Below are 17567 nucleotides of genomic sequence, written 5' to 3' on the forward strand. Positions count from 1 at the left end.
GACTAAACAAAACCTTATAACCAACCATTATATGGGCAATATTTCCATATCTGTCCATCTATATTTTTATTTTTTTTAAACAAAACAACAATATACACTACTTTTCAAAAGTAGGTCAAGAAATTAACGCTTTTTTCAGCAAGTATACATTAAATTGATGAAAAGTGACAGTAAAGACACTTATAATGTTACAAAATATTACTATTTCTAATAAATGCTATTCTTTTTGAACTCTCTTTAAAACCTGATTATGTGTGAGCACCATTCAAAAATATTTATCTAACACTAGGGGTGTTGCGATATACCGGTATTGGCAATAATCCGTAATATTTCAAACGACTACTGCACGTATAATAAAATGGCATGTAAATTCCCCAGTGCCAGTATCTGTTTGACATCCAGCCGTACAGTAGGTGTCGGTATTGTCGGTATGACATCACTTTGTAGGTCAAAACGCAGAAACGAGTTAGCATTTGAGCACTTCCGGTTCCATCGCCCCGAAGTCAATGGGTTTTTTGAATGGTTTTTGGTTAAATGGCTGGAATAAGGTCTGTGGTGAACACAAGCTCAAGACACTTTCATGTCTATTCTACGACACAAAACACATCGATATTACCCCACTTGTGATTTTTTGAAGCTGTTACATGTCTTTATGGGAAAATGTTTTTAAATAAAAACAGAGTTGTCGAAAGCTTAGTGATGGTGATGTTGAATTCATGGGACCGTGGTGTAGTTCGTTTATAGCCTGCCTTACCTTTAGCTTTCTACTTCTGGCGACTGCATTTAGGCTTCAAAATTCATAAAAGTTGAGTTCATTTGTGATAATTATCTTGATGGATAAAACATGCAAGTATCATAAACTTTTGTTGATCACAGAGCTTGTTTTTAGCGATAATCCAAAAGCCTATGGGAAAATCCTATTGGGTTTTGGTCGAGGGAACCAGCGTGATGCGAACTTCCGGTTGGCCTACAAAGTGACGTAATACCTGCACCACTCTATTGCTGTAGCTGAATAAAACGCAGATAGAGACATTCTGACTGATTAAACATGAAGAGAATTAACACACTATTGCGACAGTATTATAGTTTGTGTTCTTCAAGCCAACTCAGGTATTTTCATAAGGATAATGTATATTTATAATGCAATGCAATCACTGTATATAATACAATCTTTTTCATTTCTATTTAACTGATATCATTATTTATTTTTTCTAAATTTCTATAGATATCGCGATATATCGTTATAATGGATTCTTTTGGCCAGGATAACAGTGTAGTGAAAAATCTGATAGTGACAGCCCTAATTTAAAAACTTTCTGTTTGTCAAACTTAAGGTGATGTTTAGTGAATGAAATCTGTTTTTCTTAAGAACAGCTGATTAAAAGTAATTTTAAAAAAATTGTAAAGTTAGTTCTGAGCAAAGGTCTAGTCTTGAGAACAATAAAAAAAAATGTACTTTTGACGCGATACAACGGTCAAAGACATCCATCTGAATACGTATGGCTATATATCTGAGATAGTCGACCTCACTAAGTGACTAGTCAGTTGTTGGATAACTAGTCAACCATGGTGACGCATTCCTCTTACAGTCCAACAGACTAAAATTCACACGCTTGACAGGAGAGAAGCACTAACCTGATCTGAAATGCAGAACAGAAAACAGTGCAGATGTAGATATTTTCTATTACATAATTGTGCATTGTTTACATATCCAGTGTTTGGTTGAACACTGTTACCTGCTGTCTTTACACAACAAACAGACACACCTGCAATGATCAGGAGTGAAGTTTTTTTCACTGTGGTCACAGCTTTATTTAAACAAAACCGATGTGCCCCGCTGGTGTGTGGTCATGCACATGTGATCAGGATGTTAGTGCTAGTTTTGCATTCTTGTTAACCATAATTCACAGACCTACTCCTGCTGGCTTACACCAGGGCTTCTGGGAAAGAGCAGGTCATGGTCCACAAACCAGCTATTTTTGTCTTTGGACTGCAGAAACCCCAGGGTGTAAGGCATCTGTTCTTTAGGGTGTGCTCAGATGCCATTTTGGTCTGGAATCTTCTGAATCTCTGGACCTCACAGTAATGTTGATGATCAGTCTTTACAAAGCTTGCTGCACAGCTAATAAACAAAATATTATCAACAGAGTTTAAAATAAATCATTTCAGCACAATAATATCAATGCAAATGAATGTAACTTGGTTTAGGAAGAAGGATCTTGGTGACTTAAAGGGATTGTTCACCCAAAAACGTCAATTCTGTCATCACTGACTCACCCTCATGTCGTTCTAAACCAGTATGACCAAAAGCAGGATTATTGACTTCATTTTTGGCCACATGCAAATAATTAAATGCAGACACCAGCACAGCTCTGCTAAAAAACATCAAGCACCACAACACACCGTAGGTTGCTTTCACACTTCAGAGAACCTGATGAACTGGGTTTAATATGATGCAATTGTAAAAGGAGACATCAGCACACATTCAAAACAAAAACAGAGGAATGTTATAGTCTGAACGACTAGCTATTGACTTTTAGAGGGGTTTGGGTTCAGGTAATCCCTACATTATTGGGACAAAATGTCCCCCAAAAAAAAAAGAATATCTGAAATCTAAAATCTAATTTTTTGGTCCTCATGAGGAAAACAGCTTATAAATCATACTAAGTAATGTTGCTTGAAAATGTAAAAATGCAGAATTTTTTCTGTTATGGGCAGGTTTAGATGTACGTAGGATTAGGGTTAGAAAACATTAACCTAATATAAAACCATTGGAAGTCTATGCAATGTCCTCACTAATATAGTGAAACAAACATGCAAGCATGCATGTGTGTGTGTGTGTGTGTGTGTGTGTGTGTGCGTGTGCGTGTACGCAAGTAGTCAGTTCCTTTCCTGCCATATGCATAGAGAAATTCTAAGTAGTTATCCTAAATATATAAACATTTTTTTTTATTATTATTTAAAATACCGTAAAACAGCAATATTAAGAAATATTATTATAATTTAAAATATATTTTTCAATCTGAATATATTATGAAATGTTATTTATTCCTGTAATGCCAAAGCTGAATTTTCAGGATCATTACTCCAGTCTTCAGTGTCACATGATCCTTCAGAAATCATTCTGATATGCTGATTTGCAGCTCAATGTTGAAAAAAAATCTGCTGCTTTATATTTTTTTTGTGAGGAAAAAACAGCTACAATGGTTCAAATTCATCAAGCACATAAACTCATTGTGATACACATACATTGAAAACAGCTATTCTAAGAAGCCAGTGAAAATTCCTGACAAATTAGCCTTCTAGGTTGGCCTACAAATGGACATCATGACTGAACAGCTCCATAATAGGCAGTGATGTACTACAGACTAAAAGAGTTGCACCGTCATCCCATTAAAGAGATTAAAGCATCTGCTACCCCTCCGAATCAAAAATGTACTCAAAATACACAACAAAACGCCTCAAAACAAAACAGAGCTTTACCATATAAACAATACGGCTATTTATCCTGCTCCTGTCAGTGTGTGTGTGTGTGTGTGTGTGTGTGTAAGAATGGCTGTGGGTGCGTTAAAGACAAAGGCTTGACTGTTTCTTCCCTCTGGGTGAGAACACAGCACACACTCCACCAACACACACAAATATGACAGCCTAGCACAGCCTGTTCAATCAGAGAGAGAGAGAGAGAGAGAGAGAGAGAGAGAGAGAGAGAGAGAGAGAGAGAGAAAGAGAAAGAGAGAGATTCCTATTGTTTGAGTAAAAATGATGCCCACTTGAGAAGATACAAAGGACCATAAGGGGGTCGTGCGCGCACTCGGCAGCACAGGGTCACTGTAAAGTCTAAGATTGTATTTAAAGGGATAGTTCACCCAAAAAAAGAAAATTCTGTCAATTACTCACCCTCATGTTGTTCAAAACCTGTAAGACTTTCATTCATCTTCGCAACACAAATGAAGATCTTTTTAATGAAATCTGAGAGATCTCTGTCCCTCCATTGACAGCCTACACAACTACTACTTTGAAGCCCCAGAAATGTAGTAAAGACATCATTAATCAAACTGCTTTGTTTGCACAAAAAACACAGTTTAATCTTCAATGTGCATTCACAAGATCACCACGATTCATGTCAATTTTATAAACTTTTGTAAACCCAGCCAGCATAATCACAATGAACGCCTCCAAACTGCAATATTGAACATATATTTAACAACTGCAAAGCGTCCGATGTGTAAACAATATGATTTACACACTAAATCCAGCATAAACTCCAGGCACAACCTGCATATTTTTAAACGCTCAAGACAGACGTCACTACCTCAACCGCACAGCGATTGGCTGCCGACCGCGTTTTTCATCTGCTATTTGCATAAAGTCGTGAACTGCCCAACCTTTTGACGCTCTCGGCCGCTCTCAACACTTTCTCCGGTACACTGTCAATCCCACAATGATTGTCACGTTGAATTCGCTTTTTTATTTTATTTATACAATATAGTATGGGATTTTAATAAGCCATCTATCAGTCATAATTAAACAAAAATAAGTTTTCTGGTGTTTAGGACTAACAATATCTTTTCTAGTCCCTCAGTATTACATCAACATGACTGGGCAGGCCATGCTCACCACTGAAGGGGTGTTGATGTGTAACTGTGGGCAGCCATGTGTTCATAAATTTAGGTTTCTGAAGTCAGAAATAAGCCAGCAGTTTCAACTGATGTTTTTTCTAGTCTGTCAGGAGGAAGTTAAACTTCATGTTTTCATAATACAATGAACTCAAAAGAACAAGGACATTTTGATTTATCATGATATGAGAATAACCTCCAAAAACTTCTTAACTTCCTGAGTTACTTTAGTACTATGTACGATTATAACATTTTTGATTAGATTTATATTTGCACTTTTCATTTAGATTATTGTTTAAGTTTTAGTGATATATATGTATATGTATAATGTATAATGTATAATGTGTATATATATATATATATATATATATATATATATATATATATATATATATATATATATATATATATATATATATATATATATATATATATATATAAAATATATATATATATATATATATATATATATATATATATATATATACACACCTTTCATTATTTCAGTTTTAGTTTTAGTAATTTCTTATTTCAAGTTAAGTTAAAGTTTTGCATCTAATATTCACATTTTATTTATAATAGTTTTAAAAATCGTTCAATAGCTTTTAAAAAAAATGTTTCTCACACATTAAAAATTCAACGCATTTCACATGTTGGACTGAAAACTGAATGAATTAATAACAAGGCAGAAGTGGATAAGCTTTTCTACTTTTGCTGTTTTGAATTGTGGTTGACATTCCTGTGTCTCATAGCATACATTTACCTTTGGTTTTCGTTCACTGCAGAGGGACTCAACCAGTCAGAATGTGTCGGCTCTGACAGCTTAACTGAACGTGAGGATTATGGCAGCTACAGTGAACTAATATTAAGCCCTTTTAAATAGATCAAATCTGCCATAACACACAATAATCACACAGCCTTCAGACTATTCTGTGACCTATTTTGCAGCGTGTAAATCTGAATGAGGATTCTTCCTATTGAAAAAAGTAATTCACCACAAATTCAATCATCCTCTTCTTCGCTGAAACAATCAAACATCAGAGATCAACAGCTTGAACTCACACTGCGTTTCAGCCCACCACAAACACTTCAGGAATAGCTTGAAGCTGACGACTGATCACACCATCTTCAGAGGTCATAAATTTAAAGGTTGTAATGAAAGAATCACTCTTCAAAACACTCGTTCACTTAACCTCCAAAAGACACTCGACAACAAAATAAGCAAAAGAGATGAACCATGACGAACACAAAAGCACTTGTTCTGCCAGACACACACATTTCATAAAAAAAAACAAAAAAACAATACAAATAGCCTACATAAAGTGGTGTGTTCTAATGGACTTTTATATTTGGTCACAAAAACAAATAGAGCAAACAAATCAATAATCAGAGTTGTTTTAGTATAACTTTAGTATTTATTAATATTTTAAATTATTTTTTTTACATTTTTGGTTTCATTTTAACTTTAGCTTACGATTTAGTAATTTTGTGCATTTGTATATTTCTATTTAGCTTTTAATTTACTTCAGTTTTAATAATTTTTAGTACTTTACTTTTTTTTTACATTTAAGCTTTTCCTCCAATATTTATAATATTGTATATTTTAATTAACTAAACACAATTTTTACATTTTAGCTAACAATAACAGAACAGCAATGCATAAAAAATGTACCAGAAAGCTGGTGAATAAACAACAAAATATACAATATTTGAATATTTCACCAGTACTATATTGGAGACACGCCCGACACATCAGACTTAGCCAATCAGACAGTATCTCCAGACAAGGCCACACCCACTGCAGTGGAAGCCCAGGGGGGAAAATCAAACTGAAAAGCTCAGAAAAGCAGCTGCTGTGGCTCATTAATTAGATCATTAAAAGCTGAATTTAATTTAATTTTTAAGACAGGGATGTATGAGAGTGTCTCACTGTGATAAGATGAGTCATTTCTCTCAGATTCTACTCTCAGCTTTAATGATGTGCGCAGAACGGACTTTTACATTAACACATAATTAACTGCAGGAATTCTACGGTCAAATGTCGTGCTCCTCACACACACACACAGCGAGCAGACAAAGGGCCCGAGGGAAAATGTGTCTGTGGTACAGCTGTGAATCTTTTATTATGATCAAGAATTCATAAGGCACATCTCTCTCTTTATTCCCCATCCTCCTCTCCATCATTTGCTCCAGTTCAGGCTGATTTAAAGGGGTAGTTCACCCTAAAATGAAAATTCTGTAATATATCACCCTCATGTAGTTCAAAACCTGTATGATTTATTTTCCCATTGAACTAAAAGTCTAGCGACAGCTCTGATCTGGCTTTATTGTGTCACCTGTGATATTATGGTGGTTAGAGTACATCAAAAAGCAGATTTTGGTCATTAAAGACTGGTATATTAACATTATATAAATTAATCAAATATACAGTTATAAGTTGTAAAATGTACAGGCATACCGTAACATCTGAAACATTTTAACTTTTTTTTATGATTAATTTCTAGCAACCATACTGACACTTTTCTACTGTAAATTTAATGAGATTTAATGTCAAATTCCAAAATGACAAAAAAAGCACCATAAAAGAAATCAAATCTAATCTTTGTATGCGAAGTCGTTTTTCATAATAAAATCCTTCCCTTCACTCAGATGTTATCAGCTGAAATTGGACCATTAAAGAGTTAGTTCATCCAAAACTGAAAATTATCCCATAATTTACTCCCCCTCAAGCCAAACTAGGTGTATATGACTTCCTTCTTTCAGCCAAACAAAATAGGAGTTATATTAATATCCTAACTCTTCCAAGCTTTATAATGGGAGTGAATGGTACCTTGTTTTTTGAAGCCCGAAAAAGCGCATCCATCCATCATAAAAGTAATCCATACTGCTCCAGGGGTTAATAAATGCCTTTTGAAGTGAAGTGATGATGAAAATGATCCATAATTATAACTTTATATAATTAGTTATACGTATATGGATATTTTTCTGTAGCTGTACGGATTTCTTTTATGATGGATGGATGCGCTTTTTCGGGCTTCAAAAAACAAGGTACCATTCACTCCCATTATAAAGCTCAGTAACGATTGTGTTTGGCTGAAAGTAGAAAGTCATATTCAGGATGGCTTGAGGGTGAGTAAATTATGGGATAATTAAATTTTTTGGGTGAACTAACCCTTTAAGTCAGTGAGTTGAACTCAAGAGCTGAATCAATCCAAATGGCAAACAAACAAAAAAACACTGGTTCTGTGAACTCACTCACTCAACTGATTCATTGAAAAGACATGATTTGTTTAGTGAATAATGACTTCATTTTGAACCGCTCCTCACACAAAGCTATACGGCTTCAGAAGACTTGTAATCTTCCTCAGAGATTTATGATATCTTTTGAAGCTTGAAAGCTCCAGCTCGAGTCCCTCTTTATAATTTCTCCTGGAGGTGATGAGGTTGAGTAAATAATGACGGCATTTTCCTTTTATGGGTGAACTCTTTAAGGTCAATTGTGGACACCACCCATAGTTCATCATAACAAAAAACAACCTGCATGCCAGCACACATACAGCAAGCTCGTTTTATTAGAAAGAAAGAAAGAAAGAAAGAAAGAAAGAAAGAAAGAAAGAAAGAAAGAAAGAAAGAAAGAAAGAAAGAAAGAAAGAAAGAAAGAAAGAAAGAAAGAAAGAAAGAAAGAAAATTATGACTCAGACACAGAGCCGGGCAGTAACGGAGTACATTTACTTGAGTACAGTACTTAAGTACAATTTTGAGGGATCTGTACTTAACTCGAGTATCATTTTTGGGGAGTACTCATGACTTTACTCAAGTACATTTGAGAGGCAAATATTGTACTCTTTACTCCACTACATTTCTATCCATAACTGTGAGTACCCGTTACTACTTCTTAAAAAAAAAAAAAAGGAAAAAAGAAACATCTCGGAAACCCTCAATTTGTTGTTTCCCTCTCAAATGTGATTGGATTGTGCAGGCGCCACTGATTGGGACAGCCTATCAGCAATCACCTTCAGCTTTCCGCCAAAGTCAACTCCATGGTCAGATTTAGATAAGAGACAAAACCATGGACGAAACAATGGATGAAGGACGCAGCAGGTCCATCCCGGGAGTATTTTTTTTCCCAGGATGGTAGGGGAAGACTCATGAATATTCATTAGGGAAGTCATCCCTGATTGGTCTTAACCCCAGTGATGGGTAGGTTTAGGGGTGGGGTTAGGGAGGTCATAAGACCCCCAGTGACGGGTAGGTTTAGGGGTGGGGTTAGGGAGGTCATAAGACCCCCAGTGACGGGTAGGTTTAGGGGTGGGGTTAGGGGTAGGTCATCAGACCAATCAGGGATGACTTCCCTAATGAATATTCATGAGTCTTCCCCTACCATCCTGGGAAAAAAAAATATCGTATGGCCCCACCTCGCCAGACTATTTCAATTTTCTGAACAAGTCAATGATAGTTTTCGCTTCAAGTGTTTGCTGTGTTTACCAATGTAAGCACTGTGGCAGTAGTAATGCAATATGTAGAAAATGTACTCTTGTACTCTTGATACTCAAGTACTTTTAAAAACAAGTACTTTAGTACTTTTACTTAAGTAGACATCTGACTGTAGTACTTTTACTTGTACTTGAGTAAAATTTAGCAAGGGGTATATCTGTACTTTTACTCAAGTAATGAAGCTGTGTACTCTGTCCACCTCTGCTCAGACAGAAGAGAAGCAGCTGTCTCTGAATATCTGGGTCACTCAGAACATTATGTTTCTGGATGCAGTGCATCTAGTAGATTCACTGGTTTATTTTGCACGTTGATGACAGCTCGACCCTCCGGCGAAACCGCACGTGCCACCTCACCCGAGCCCGGAGTGGCACCCTGACGTCACAATGGCAAGGGAGTTTTGTTTGTGTTCGCAGACCGAACAGAACCTGTCAGACCCCCCCAGGTTCGCTCCAAGCATAACAGAAAAGGAAATTAATGATACTATCATCAATAATAATACGCAGCACTTTAAGACTACTGATCAAAGCGCAACCGGGTCACATTTTAACACTTCGACTAATGCTGGTGAATGACAGAAAAGCGTTACTAAATCAGCAGAACATCACTGGATTTGTGCCACCTTGATCCGATGCTGACATCGGTCCAATCAGACGCGCTCGAACAGTGCAGCACAATGACAGACTAACTAGTTCACACACCCTTTCTCTGTCTAACACACACAGACACAGACAGACACACCACTCCCTGCCGCCGCCGTGCACCTGCCTGCCCGCTGACAAACAGCCCACCTGGGCGTCCGAGGGATCACGCATGACTCTCACCTGGGAATGCAGTTGGGAGACGAGCCGTCTATCTCCCAGGTGGCGAACAGGTTCATAGGAACCGGTCTGTTCAGCGCCCCGCTGCCGGGGAAGCTCAACCGGCCACTTCTCTCCGCCATGCTCGCTGCTGGTGTCCCGTTCACCTCCACCCGACGCAGTGAGCAAACTTCTCCTTCTGGATCGCGCTGGATCTTAATCCCCCCCTCCGCTAAAACGGGTGTAAATCCGCTGCTCTACGGAGACGCCTTACCGTTCACGGGTGGCGTGGCGATTCTCGTGCGGTGTGTGCGTGCAGCTTCATGCCGCTGTGGGTCGGAATTTCCACAGCGTGCACCGAGCGCTCGCGACAAGAAACTGCAGCAGCAGTCACTCGCCGCAGGAAGTCACGTGACCCCGCGCTGTGCCCGCGACTGGCGCATCTGCGCTCTTGCACACTCGGGATGGTCAGTATAAATAACGGGACAACTGTAGACAAAGTACTTAGTGCTGTTTATAAACAAGCAGTCACATCATGATAGTTTGGCACAGTTTGAAGTACATTATTATAGAGCTTGCGAGTACTGGACATTTGGATTTAAGCATAGCCTACTGTAATTATACTAGACTTTTGTAATTAAGCACATGCAATCTGATATTCTGAAACATGAAAATGCTTATTTTTCCAAAACGCATGCATGGAACATTTACTGTATCTACTGTATGTAAAATGAAGTTGGTCCAGATAAAATATTTATAAATCATAATAATGCATGTTAATACCGAATACTGTAGGCCTATATTATATTATATTATTGTTGGCTAAATTTGTCAACATGTATAAATTATGTAGTAAAAAGTGCAACTCCAGTATCCTGAACATTATTTACACATAATAACATTCTATAATGGCAATCAGTTTTGGGGATAACGCATTACAAGTAACGCGAGTTATGTAATCAGATTACTATTCCCTTTCCAAGCAACACATTAATACTCCTGTCACTTGCACAAAAATAGATTTAGTATTCCTCAAAATGTTTTTTTTTTTTTTAATGCAAACTAATGGCAGCACAGCTGAAAGTAGGCGTGAATTCGCATTTCCTTTAGCCACTTCCTTTATTAATTTCACTTGTGGTGTGAAAGGGCCTTTACATTTGCCAAAAATTTAACTTTTTTGTTACAAAAAACAAACAAACAAACAAACAAATCCTGCCCAGGTGAGAAAAAGTAACGCAAAAGTAATGTAATGCATTACTTTCCATGCAATATTGTAATTCATTACTTTTAAAAGTCACAATTTTATAACAATATTTCACTAAAAATATACTTAAAAATACTTGTCATCGGAAGTAATTTGATCGGATTTCGGCAATCATATTTGATCAGGTCTTGTAAACGGGTTGTTCAAAAGGAAAGAAAGGATACTGAAATCAGATTCGATCATATTGGTTTCTTGATTTCGGTATCAACCCTGCAATATGTTCTGTTCAAAACATTTTATTAGGATACCTTTAATCCAAAACATTTGGATTATCCTTCCTGATCCCAGCAGAAAGGTGGGTTCAAGCTAGATTTAAGAAATTAAATCTAATCAACTTTAAAATGTTCAATACAACAATTTTATGACAGACGCCATATATAAACTCCCAAATAGCTAGAAATGCAAATCTACTAGTTTTAATAATAATAGCATACTGCTTTGTCAATATATATATATATATTTAATGTTTGAAACTGATTAGCTCTGCATCTATAAAATGCTGCAGCTTCTGTGCCTGACAGTGAAATTGAAAGAGCAAAAGGACAGGTTGTTCCAGTTGAATGTGCAGTAATTAACAGTTCACCTGCCTACGCTATTTGTGCATGTTTCTCATTCTCATCAGTACGTCACAAATTGCCCTCAGCAACCTGATCTCAATGCACTTCAGTTGTTTGTAGTTTGATTTTATCTATTTGTCCTTGAGAATGAGAGCGTCGCAGTGCACCGAGGACACCAGTTTTATGAGCAAGAAGGGGAAAAAACAGATTGGTTGAGGCATAGAGGGAGGGTGTTTTGTCCTTGGACTCTGCAGAAGACACAATATTACCTCTTATTCTTCAATCAGTGGTTTCCAGGATCCTCATAGCAACAGAGATCAATTTATGAAATGCAGGTTTCAAGCGCTCCTCGTATCGTATTGATTGAATCAATAAACCCAGGTTCTGTGCGGTGTACACGTTGAGGCCCTAGCTGGGAAAAGTATTGATTCTCAAAAAAGCAGAAACTATCTTGGGTTTTGTTTTGAATCACTGTCAAATAGTCCAGTAAAATACCCAGTTGTTTGGCACAACCCTCTGGAAAAGGGGATCTTACATTTAGTTAGAAACCACAACTTTAAAATAAAAATTCAATTGATCTCTTCTACTCGCCCAGACCAAGCATATATTTCTAATAAATGGCCATGTAAAGATCAAACCTGTTTTTAAAAGCTGTGAAACAGCATCACCTAGTGGACTGAGCTGAAAATCTGCAGAGCTTTACACATCTTCCATCCAAATCAGATGGCAAAAGAGTTGATTTCATAGCAAATAGTTAGAATATTCAACTTTAGAGTTTCTAAACAATCAACTTCAACACACATCATGTGAGGGCATTAGGAAAACACACCATCTCTCTCCGCCAAATACCAATATACTTTATTCCAGAGTGTATATACAGGCATAACCTTCTGTTGAACAACCATAAAGACTCAAACTAAAATTAACAGGCGAGTTTGAGAAACAAAACTCACATACATTTAAGTTCTCTACAGAAGTACTCCAGGACTGATATTGATCAAATAAAAATAGAAAACAAAATGAGACATTCATCAAAAATATCTAGTCTTAACCCACTTCCATTATCATTTAAACCCACCCAGCTCATTAGCATAAGAAATAAATCAAAACATTTTCATACATTCATCCATTCAACTCAGTCAGTAATTTACACTAAAGTAGCACAATGAGATGCCACATTAATAAGTGAAAAAAACTCATTCTCTCCTTCACGCACACATACACACACACAGTTAGTTTCAGTGCTGACTCTCTGCAGAGGCAGATCTGGAGCGGCTCTGTTTCCTCGGAGGAGACGGAGAGCGGGAAGGAGAGCGGTTGCTGGTGGTCTTCTCTGGGGTGCGACTGACTGAGCGGCTGCGAGAGCGCTTGCTTCCACGCTCAGGGCTGCGACTCCGACTGGGTGAACGGGAACGGGAGCTGCTCCTGCTGCGGGAACGACTCCTGCTACGACTGTGGAGAGAAGAGAAATAAGTTAGATTTTGTCTGTGCGAATTTTAGTGTGAAGTCAAGTGCGATTGTCTGTTACATACTTCCTCTTGCGATCCTCGTACAGCTTGAGCTTGCGCCCATTCAGATCTGTTCCATCCAGCTTCTCGATGGCATTCTTCATATCACTGTGTGAAGCAAACTCCACCACCCTGTAAAACAAATCAGGACACACTCAGTTAAAAGCATGTGACGGTCAGAACACAGTCTTGTGTGCATGTACAAGATCTTACCCTTCATTCTTATTGGTCCTGTGTGCATCCACAAAGGTCACTTCTCCCACCTTCCTCATCAAGTCCTTCAGATCCTGCAGGAAAGCAAAAAGCACTTAATGACAAGTTTTTAAGAAACTCAAAAGCACTGAGTCACACTGCAGTTTAGCACCCACTTTAAATACACACTGCAGTCTGCAGCATCTGCTCTATATTGTGCACTGGCGCACCTGTAGAAAACTCCCTCAACAGATGTCATCTTACCTGTGGATCTGTACCAGTTATAAAACTACCAGAGCGTTTTCGCCAACACGAGTCTTTTAGATTGTGTGAAACAGCAGGAAGCAAAGCCCTCAGATGGAGACACGCCTGACTAAGCTAGTTCCTGAGAACTGGTTCTTCTCATGATGTTAAGTAGTTTTTTTGTGCAAGTCTCAAAACTACCTACCGGAAATCTGTAGCATCTTTCTCCATTTACAACTAACTCCAGATTTAAAGTGACAGAACCCTCTTTACCGTGTAACTATCCAGTGTGATGAGCTACTTACCGTTCCAAACCACAGAAGGCATTAGCAAAGAGCCACTTGTCCAAATAGCAAACGGAAGCAATGAAGCGTTAAAACGACCTCGGACTCGACCCATCCGGCCTCCGTAAGAACGGACCCCACCAGAGAGAGAGGATGGGGGAGGGGCCAAAACCCTGCACCCCTCCCCGCTTCAGCACCAACAGAATAAGACCCAAACAGCAGATCGGGAGGATGGAGCAGATCTGACATCACAGACCCTCCAGAGAGCGGCTACCCAGCTCCTCTAAGGCTATCCTGTGCTACGGCTCTGTCTGGCGCTACGGACCCAGCCAAGACTTAGACCGGCAGACACTGCGTGTCGGGTGAGGCACCAGAGGGACACTATTCAGAACACAACCAGGGGAGGGCGCTATGCACCTCGCAGGCTGTGCATGCAACTCCAATTAAAGAATACCAGAGCACAGCTGTTAAAGAAAAGGTTTGAAAAACATGGGTCTGGGTTAGAGAACCTTTCAGCATTCAATTCATCATTTTTTTTTTTTTTTTTTTTTTTTTTTTTTAAACTTATGCAAGGTTTGGCTGAGGTGAAGAGGAAATTCTACTTCCAGTTTAACAGTAACAAAGATAACTAATAGTTTGTGTGCTTGTACTGATTTCAAAGGCAAGAGAAATGCAGGGATGATGAAACGCTACAACAGCAGGCTGCTACACCACTCCGCTGCTACCGCTCGGGATGCTCACCTGCCAGCTGATTCGAGAGGAGAGATTCTCCACAATGATTCTGTGCTCCGTGCGCACTGGTGGTCCATACCTAAGAAAGGGGCAGAGGTTAATTCATTTGACTGAAGTGTGTCTGAACAAACCGCGTGTGATAACTAGGGATGGGCATTTTTCAAAAATATTGCACAAATTTTTGGCCTCATAATCGAATATTCGTTTATTTAAATGACGTTTAGAAAGACGTTAATTTAAGTTTGTCACCGTTTCTGAACAAGCTTACAATTAGGCAATATACACACAAGTTTGTTATATCTTAAGGTTTTCTTAAAGTTGAAAACATTAAACAATTTGTAAACAATTTTAAAGAAAAGCATTTAAGCTCAAGCAGCAAACGGAAAAAAATAAAGCAGACTGCGCTAGTTATCGTACATATACACTCAAGTCAGAATATGGTTATCGTATTTATGTTTTCACGTTCATGTTGAGAAAACAATAACATCCACATGCTCGAGAGAAAACACGCTGCGCTGACAGACGTTGCAGAGACACAAAGGTAACGGTGTGCTAAGCAAAGTTTCTGACAGCACTTTGTTTTTTCTGTTCTTAAACCTGTTAACCTGTAAAATGTCTCAAAATCATATTTTGCTATCTGATAAGTTATCATCTCGGCTCACTCGGTACAGCTGCGCTTACCTGCAGTCATGAATGCAGTGATAGACAGCTGTCTTTCCTCATTTGACTGTTTGGATTTCATGTGATTTCTCATTTTGGCGGTGATATGATAACTAATTTTCATTGATTAAAAGTAATTCCATTTCATTTTGTAATATTTCTTAAGATGATTTTAATCCAAATAATTCCAAACTTCACGAAGCAGACGACATTGTGATCAAATGCAATCAACTTGTTAAACACGCTCCACAGCGCCACCCAGTGCATTTAATTATAACAGTTAGTGCTTGGGATTTATCATGGATTCACTGCATTTACGGCCAGCAAAGCAACGTAATAATTCTATTGCATTTTATTTTTCGAATAAGTTAGATCGAATATTCGAAAGTTCGAATAATCGTGCACACCCCTAGTTTTAACTCTCACATTGCTGGGACATCACACCTGGAACCCCCATTGCGGGACTGGCGATACCCTCCGAATCGTGGAGAGAAACGTCCTCCCATTCCTGGGCCACCACCTCTTCCCCTGCGAGAGCGGGCATGCTCGATAGTCACCCTGAAGTTAATGAAAAAGAAAAATTAAGGCCATTAGATTGAAGTGTAGACATTGCACTCAAAAGTGGAGGCAGATATACATGAGCTTGCAGGGGCAGTTTAAACAGACTAAATGATTGGACAAGTCAGGCATACATGACCAAAGATAAGTCTGTCATTTTCACTGGAAAGCCAATATTTTAATTAAACATTACAAAGTAAATTTATTAAAAATGAGACGTAACACGAGTTTAGAAAATTGGGCGAATTTTCATTTTAAACCAACCACAAGAAATAAGTCTAACATGTACATCTATCTTTCTGGGTTCAGTCTCACCTCTCGCTGCACAGCTCTTTTCCATTCAGCTCATACACTGCGTCATCTGCATCCCTGTGGTCGTCAAACTCCTGTGGAAATCAGACAGTAGGGGGCAGTGAGACGCATTTCACAACCACCTCACACATTAGACCCCCAAGAGAGTGTCAATACTCACCACAAAGCCAAACCCGTTTTTCAGGTTAATCTCTCTGATTCGTCCGTATCCTTTGAAGAACTTCTCCACATCTCTTTCCCGAGCATGAGGGCTCAGACGGCCGATGAACACGCGACATCCACTCATGTTGATAAAAATATTCAAGGAAATCTAGGAATAGAGGGTGAAAGGACTGTTAATCAACAGTCTGGCAACGTGTACTTTACACTGCAGGAAACAGCATTTGTGCGCCGCCCTGCTGGTCACAAGCGGCATAAACACTAGATAATCATTTATAAAGTCCACGTTTCAGCATTAATAAACACCCAAAAGCACGACAACCGATTCGTAAAACGAGAAGGTTTTCTGTAACACTAGGTCTTTCAACTAATATAAAACAAAAACTCACATCTAAAACGATTTATCTAACGTTTCTATTTGTTCTTCTGAATTTATACCAATAAGTACAATATGCACCCACTAGAGTACAAAAATGATCAGAGCAGCTATAACTTACTAATACTAATTAAACGTTTATCAATTCTAAAAGATTAGAATAAACCACGACTAATATGGCGAACACGGATCAGGCGTGCAGCCGAGGCCCAGTCAGCATGCGCAGATAGATTTACTCGATGTTAAACCGTAAAAACGGACAAAATACCGTTGAAACGAATTATATTTGCATTTAATTAAACTCAAACAAAAAGATTAGCTAGCAATGCATCTAAAACAAAAAGTATTTTTAAGAATTCGACTTTGTCCTCTCACCTCTGCTTGCAGGACAAAATGGCGTTGGTCTCGAGACTGAGGACCGCGGCCGCGCGCGGAAGTATTTATATGCGTGTTCACGCGCGGGGGGAGGGTAATGGGAGGAGAGTCTCGTGCATGCGTACGTAAACCATAGACTGTAAAGACGTAAACACATTGAAAATTGGTCATTTCACGACGTCTTCGTATATATACCAGTCATATCTTTTAATCAAAAGTCCTGGGAGATATTTATTTGCTAGACTTTATACTTTTAGCATTTTAACTCGATTAACACAGTTGGAGCCGGATTGATCCAGTCTGGAAGTTTCCATGACCTGATTATCTTTAGGCTTCTGCTGAACATATCAAGTCACATGAGAACAATGACTCTCAGGTGTGAATTAATTTAATTAATGTTTAAAAATATTCAGAAATGTCAATGCCCCTTCTCCACCCCG

General features: G+C 38.4%; 2 protein-coding genes across 17 annotated transcripts in view; both read right to left on the reverse strand.

Moving 5' to 3' along the window:
* pacs2 (phosphofurin acidic cluster sorting protein 2) overlaps positions 1 to 10352 on the reverse strand; it is a 40363-nt gene extending 30011 nt beyond the window's left edge. For 4 of the 15 annotated variants that reach the window (XR_014603547.1, XM_084093071.1, XM_084093078.1 and 1 more), the window contains exon 1: positions 9932 to 10316. Coding sequence is in view for 11 of the 15 variants with exons in the window: in XM_084093071.1 (XP_083949197.1) it covers positions 9932 to 10050 (119 nt within the window). In the remaining 4 variants the exon portion in view is untranslated. Of the gene's footprint in view, positions 1 to 9931 lie in introns of all 15 variants that reach the window. The other 11 variants (XR_014603548.1, XM_084093072.1, XM_084093070.1 and 8 more) reach the window with 5 other exon arrangements.
* Positions 10353 to 12569: 2217 nt separating this feature from the next.
* Positions 12570 to 17313, reverse strand: srsf5a (serine and arginine rich splicing factor 5a). 2 transcript variants are annotated; one of them, XM_084093087.1, is made up of 8 exons: positions 17128 to 17313; positions 16378 to 16527; positions 16221 to 16291; positions 15792 to 15905; positions 14697 to 14766; positions 13450 to 13523; positions 13261 to 13368; positions 12570 to 13180 (listed from the first exon to the last, which is right to left on the reverse strand). In XM_084093087.1, exons 1-8 carry the CDS (start codon positions 17296 to 17298, stop codon positions 12967 to 12969), a joined length of 972 nt encoding a protein of 323 aa, XP_083949213.1. In that variant the 5' UTR covers positions 17299 to 17313; the 3' UTR covers positions 12570 to 12966. The 2 variants fall into 2 exon arrangements, with proteins under 2 accessions (XP_083949213.1, XP_083949212.1); XM_084093086.1 differs by having other exon boundaries at positions 15774 to 15905.
* Between the last annotated feature and the right edge of the window lie 254 nt (positions 17314 to 17567).

Source organism: Abramis brama, assembly GCF_963993115.1.
Source record: "Abramis brama genome assembly, chromosome: 19".
NCBI lineage: Eukaryota > Metazoa > Chordata > Actinopteri > Cypriniformes > Leuciscidae > Abramis > Abramis brama.

Excerpts from the sequence above, each read along its gene's own strand:
- srsf5a (XM_084093086.1), bottom strand. The coding sequence starts at position 17,298 with ATGACCAATTTTCAATGTGTTTACGTCTTTACAGTCTATGGTTTACGT. Across the intron at positions 14,767-15,773 it reads AGGTGTGATGTCCCAGCAAT|GTATGGACCACCAGTGCGCA; the intron begins GTGAGAGTTAAA and ends CCCCTTTCTTAG. Across the intron at positions 13,524-14,696 it reads CCTCTCGAATCAGCTGGCAG|GATCTGAAGGACTTGATGAG; the intron begins GTGAGCATCCCG and ends GCTTTCCTGCAG.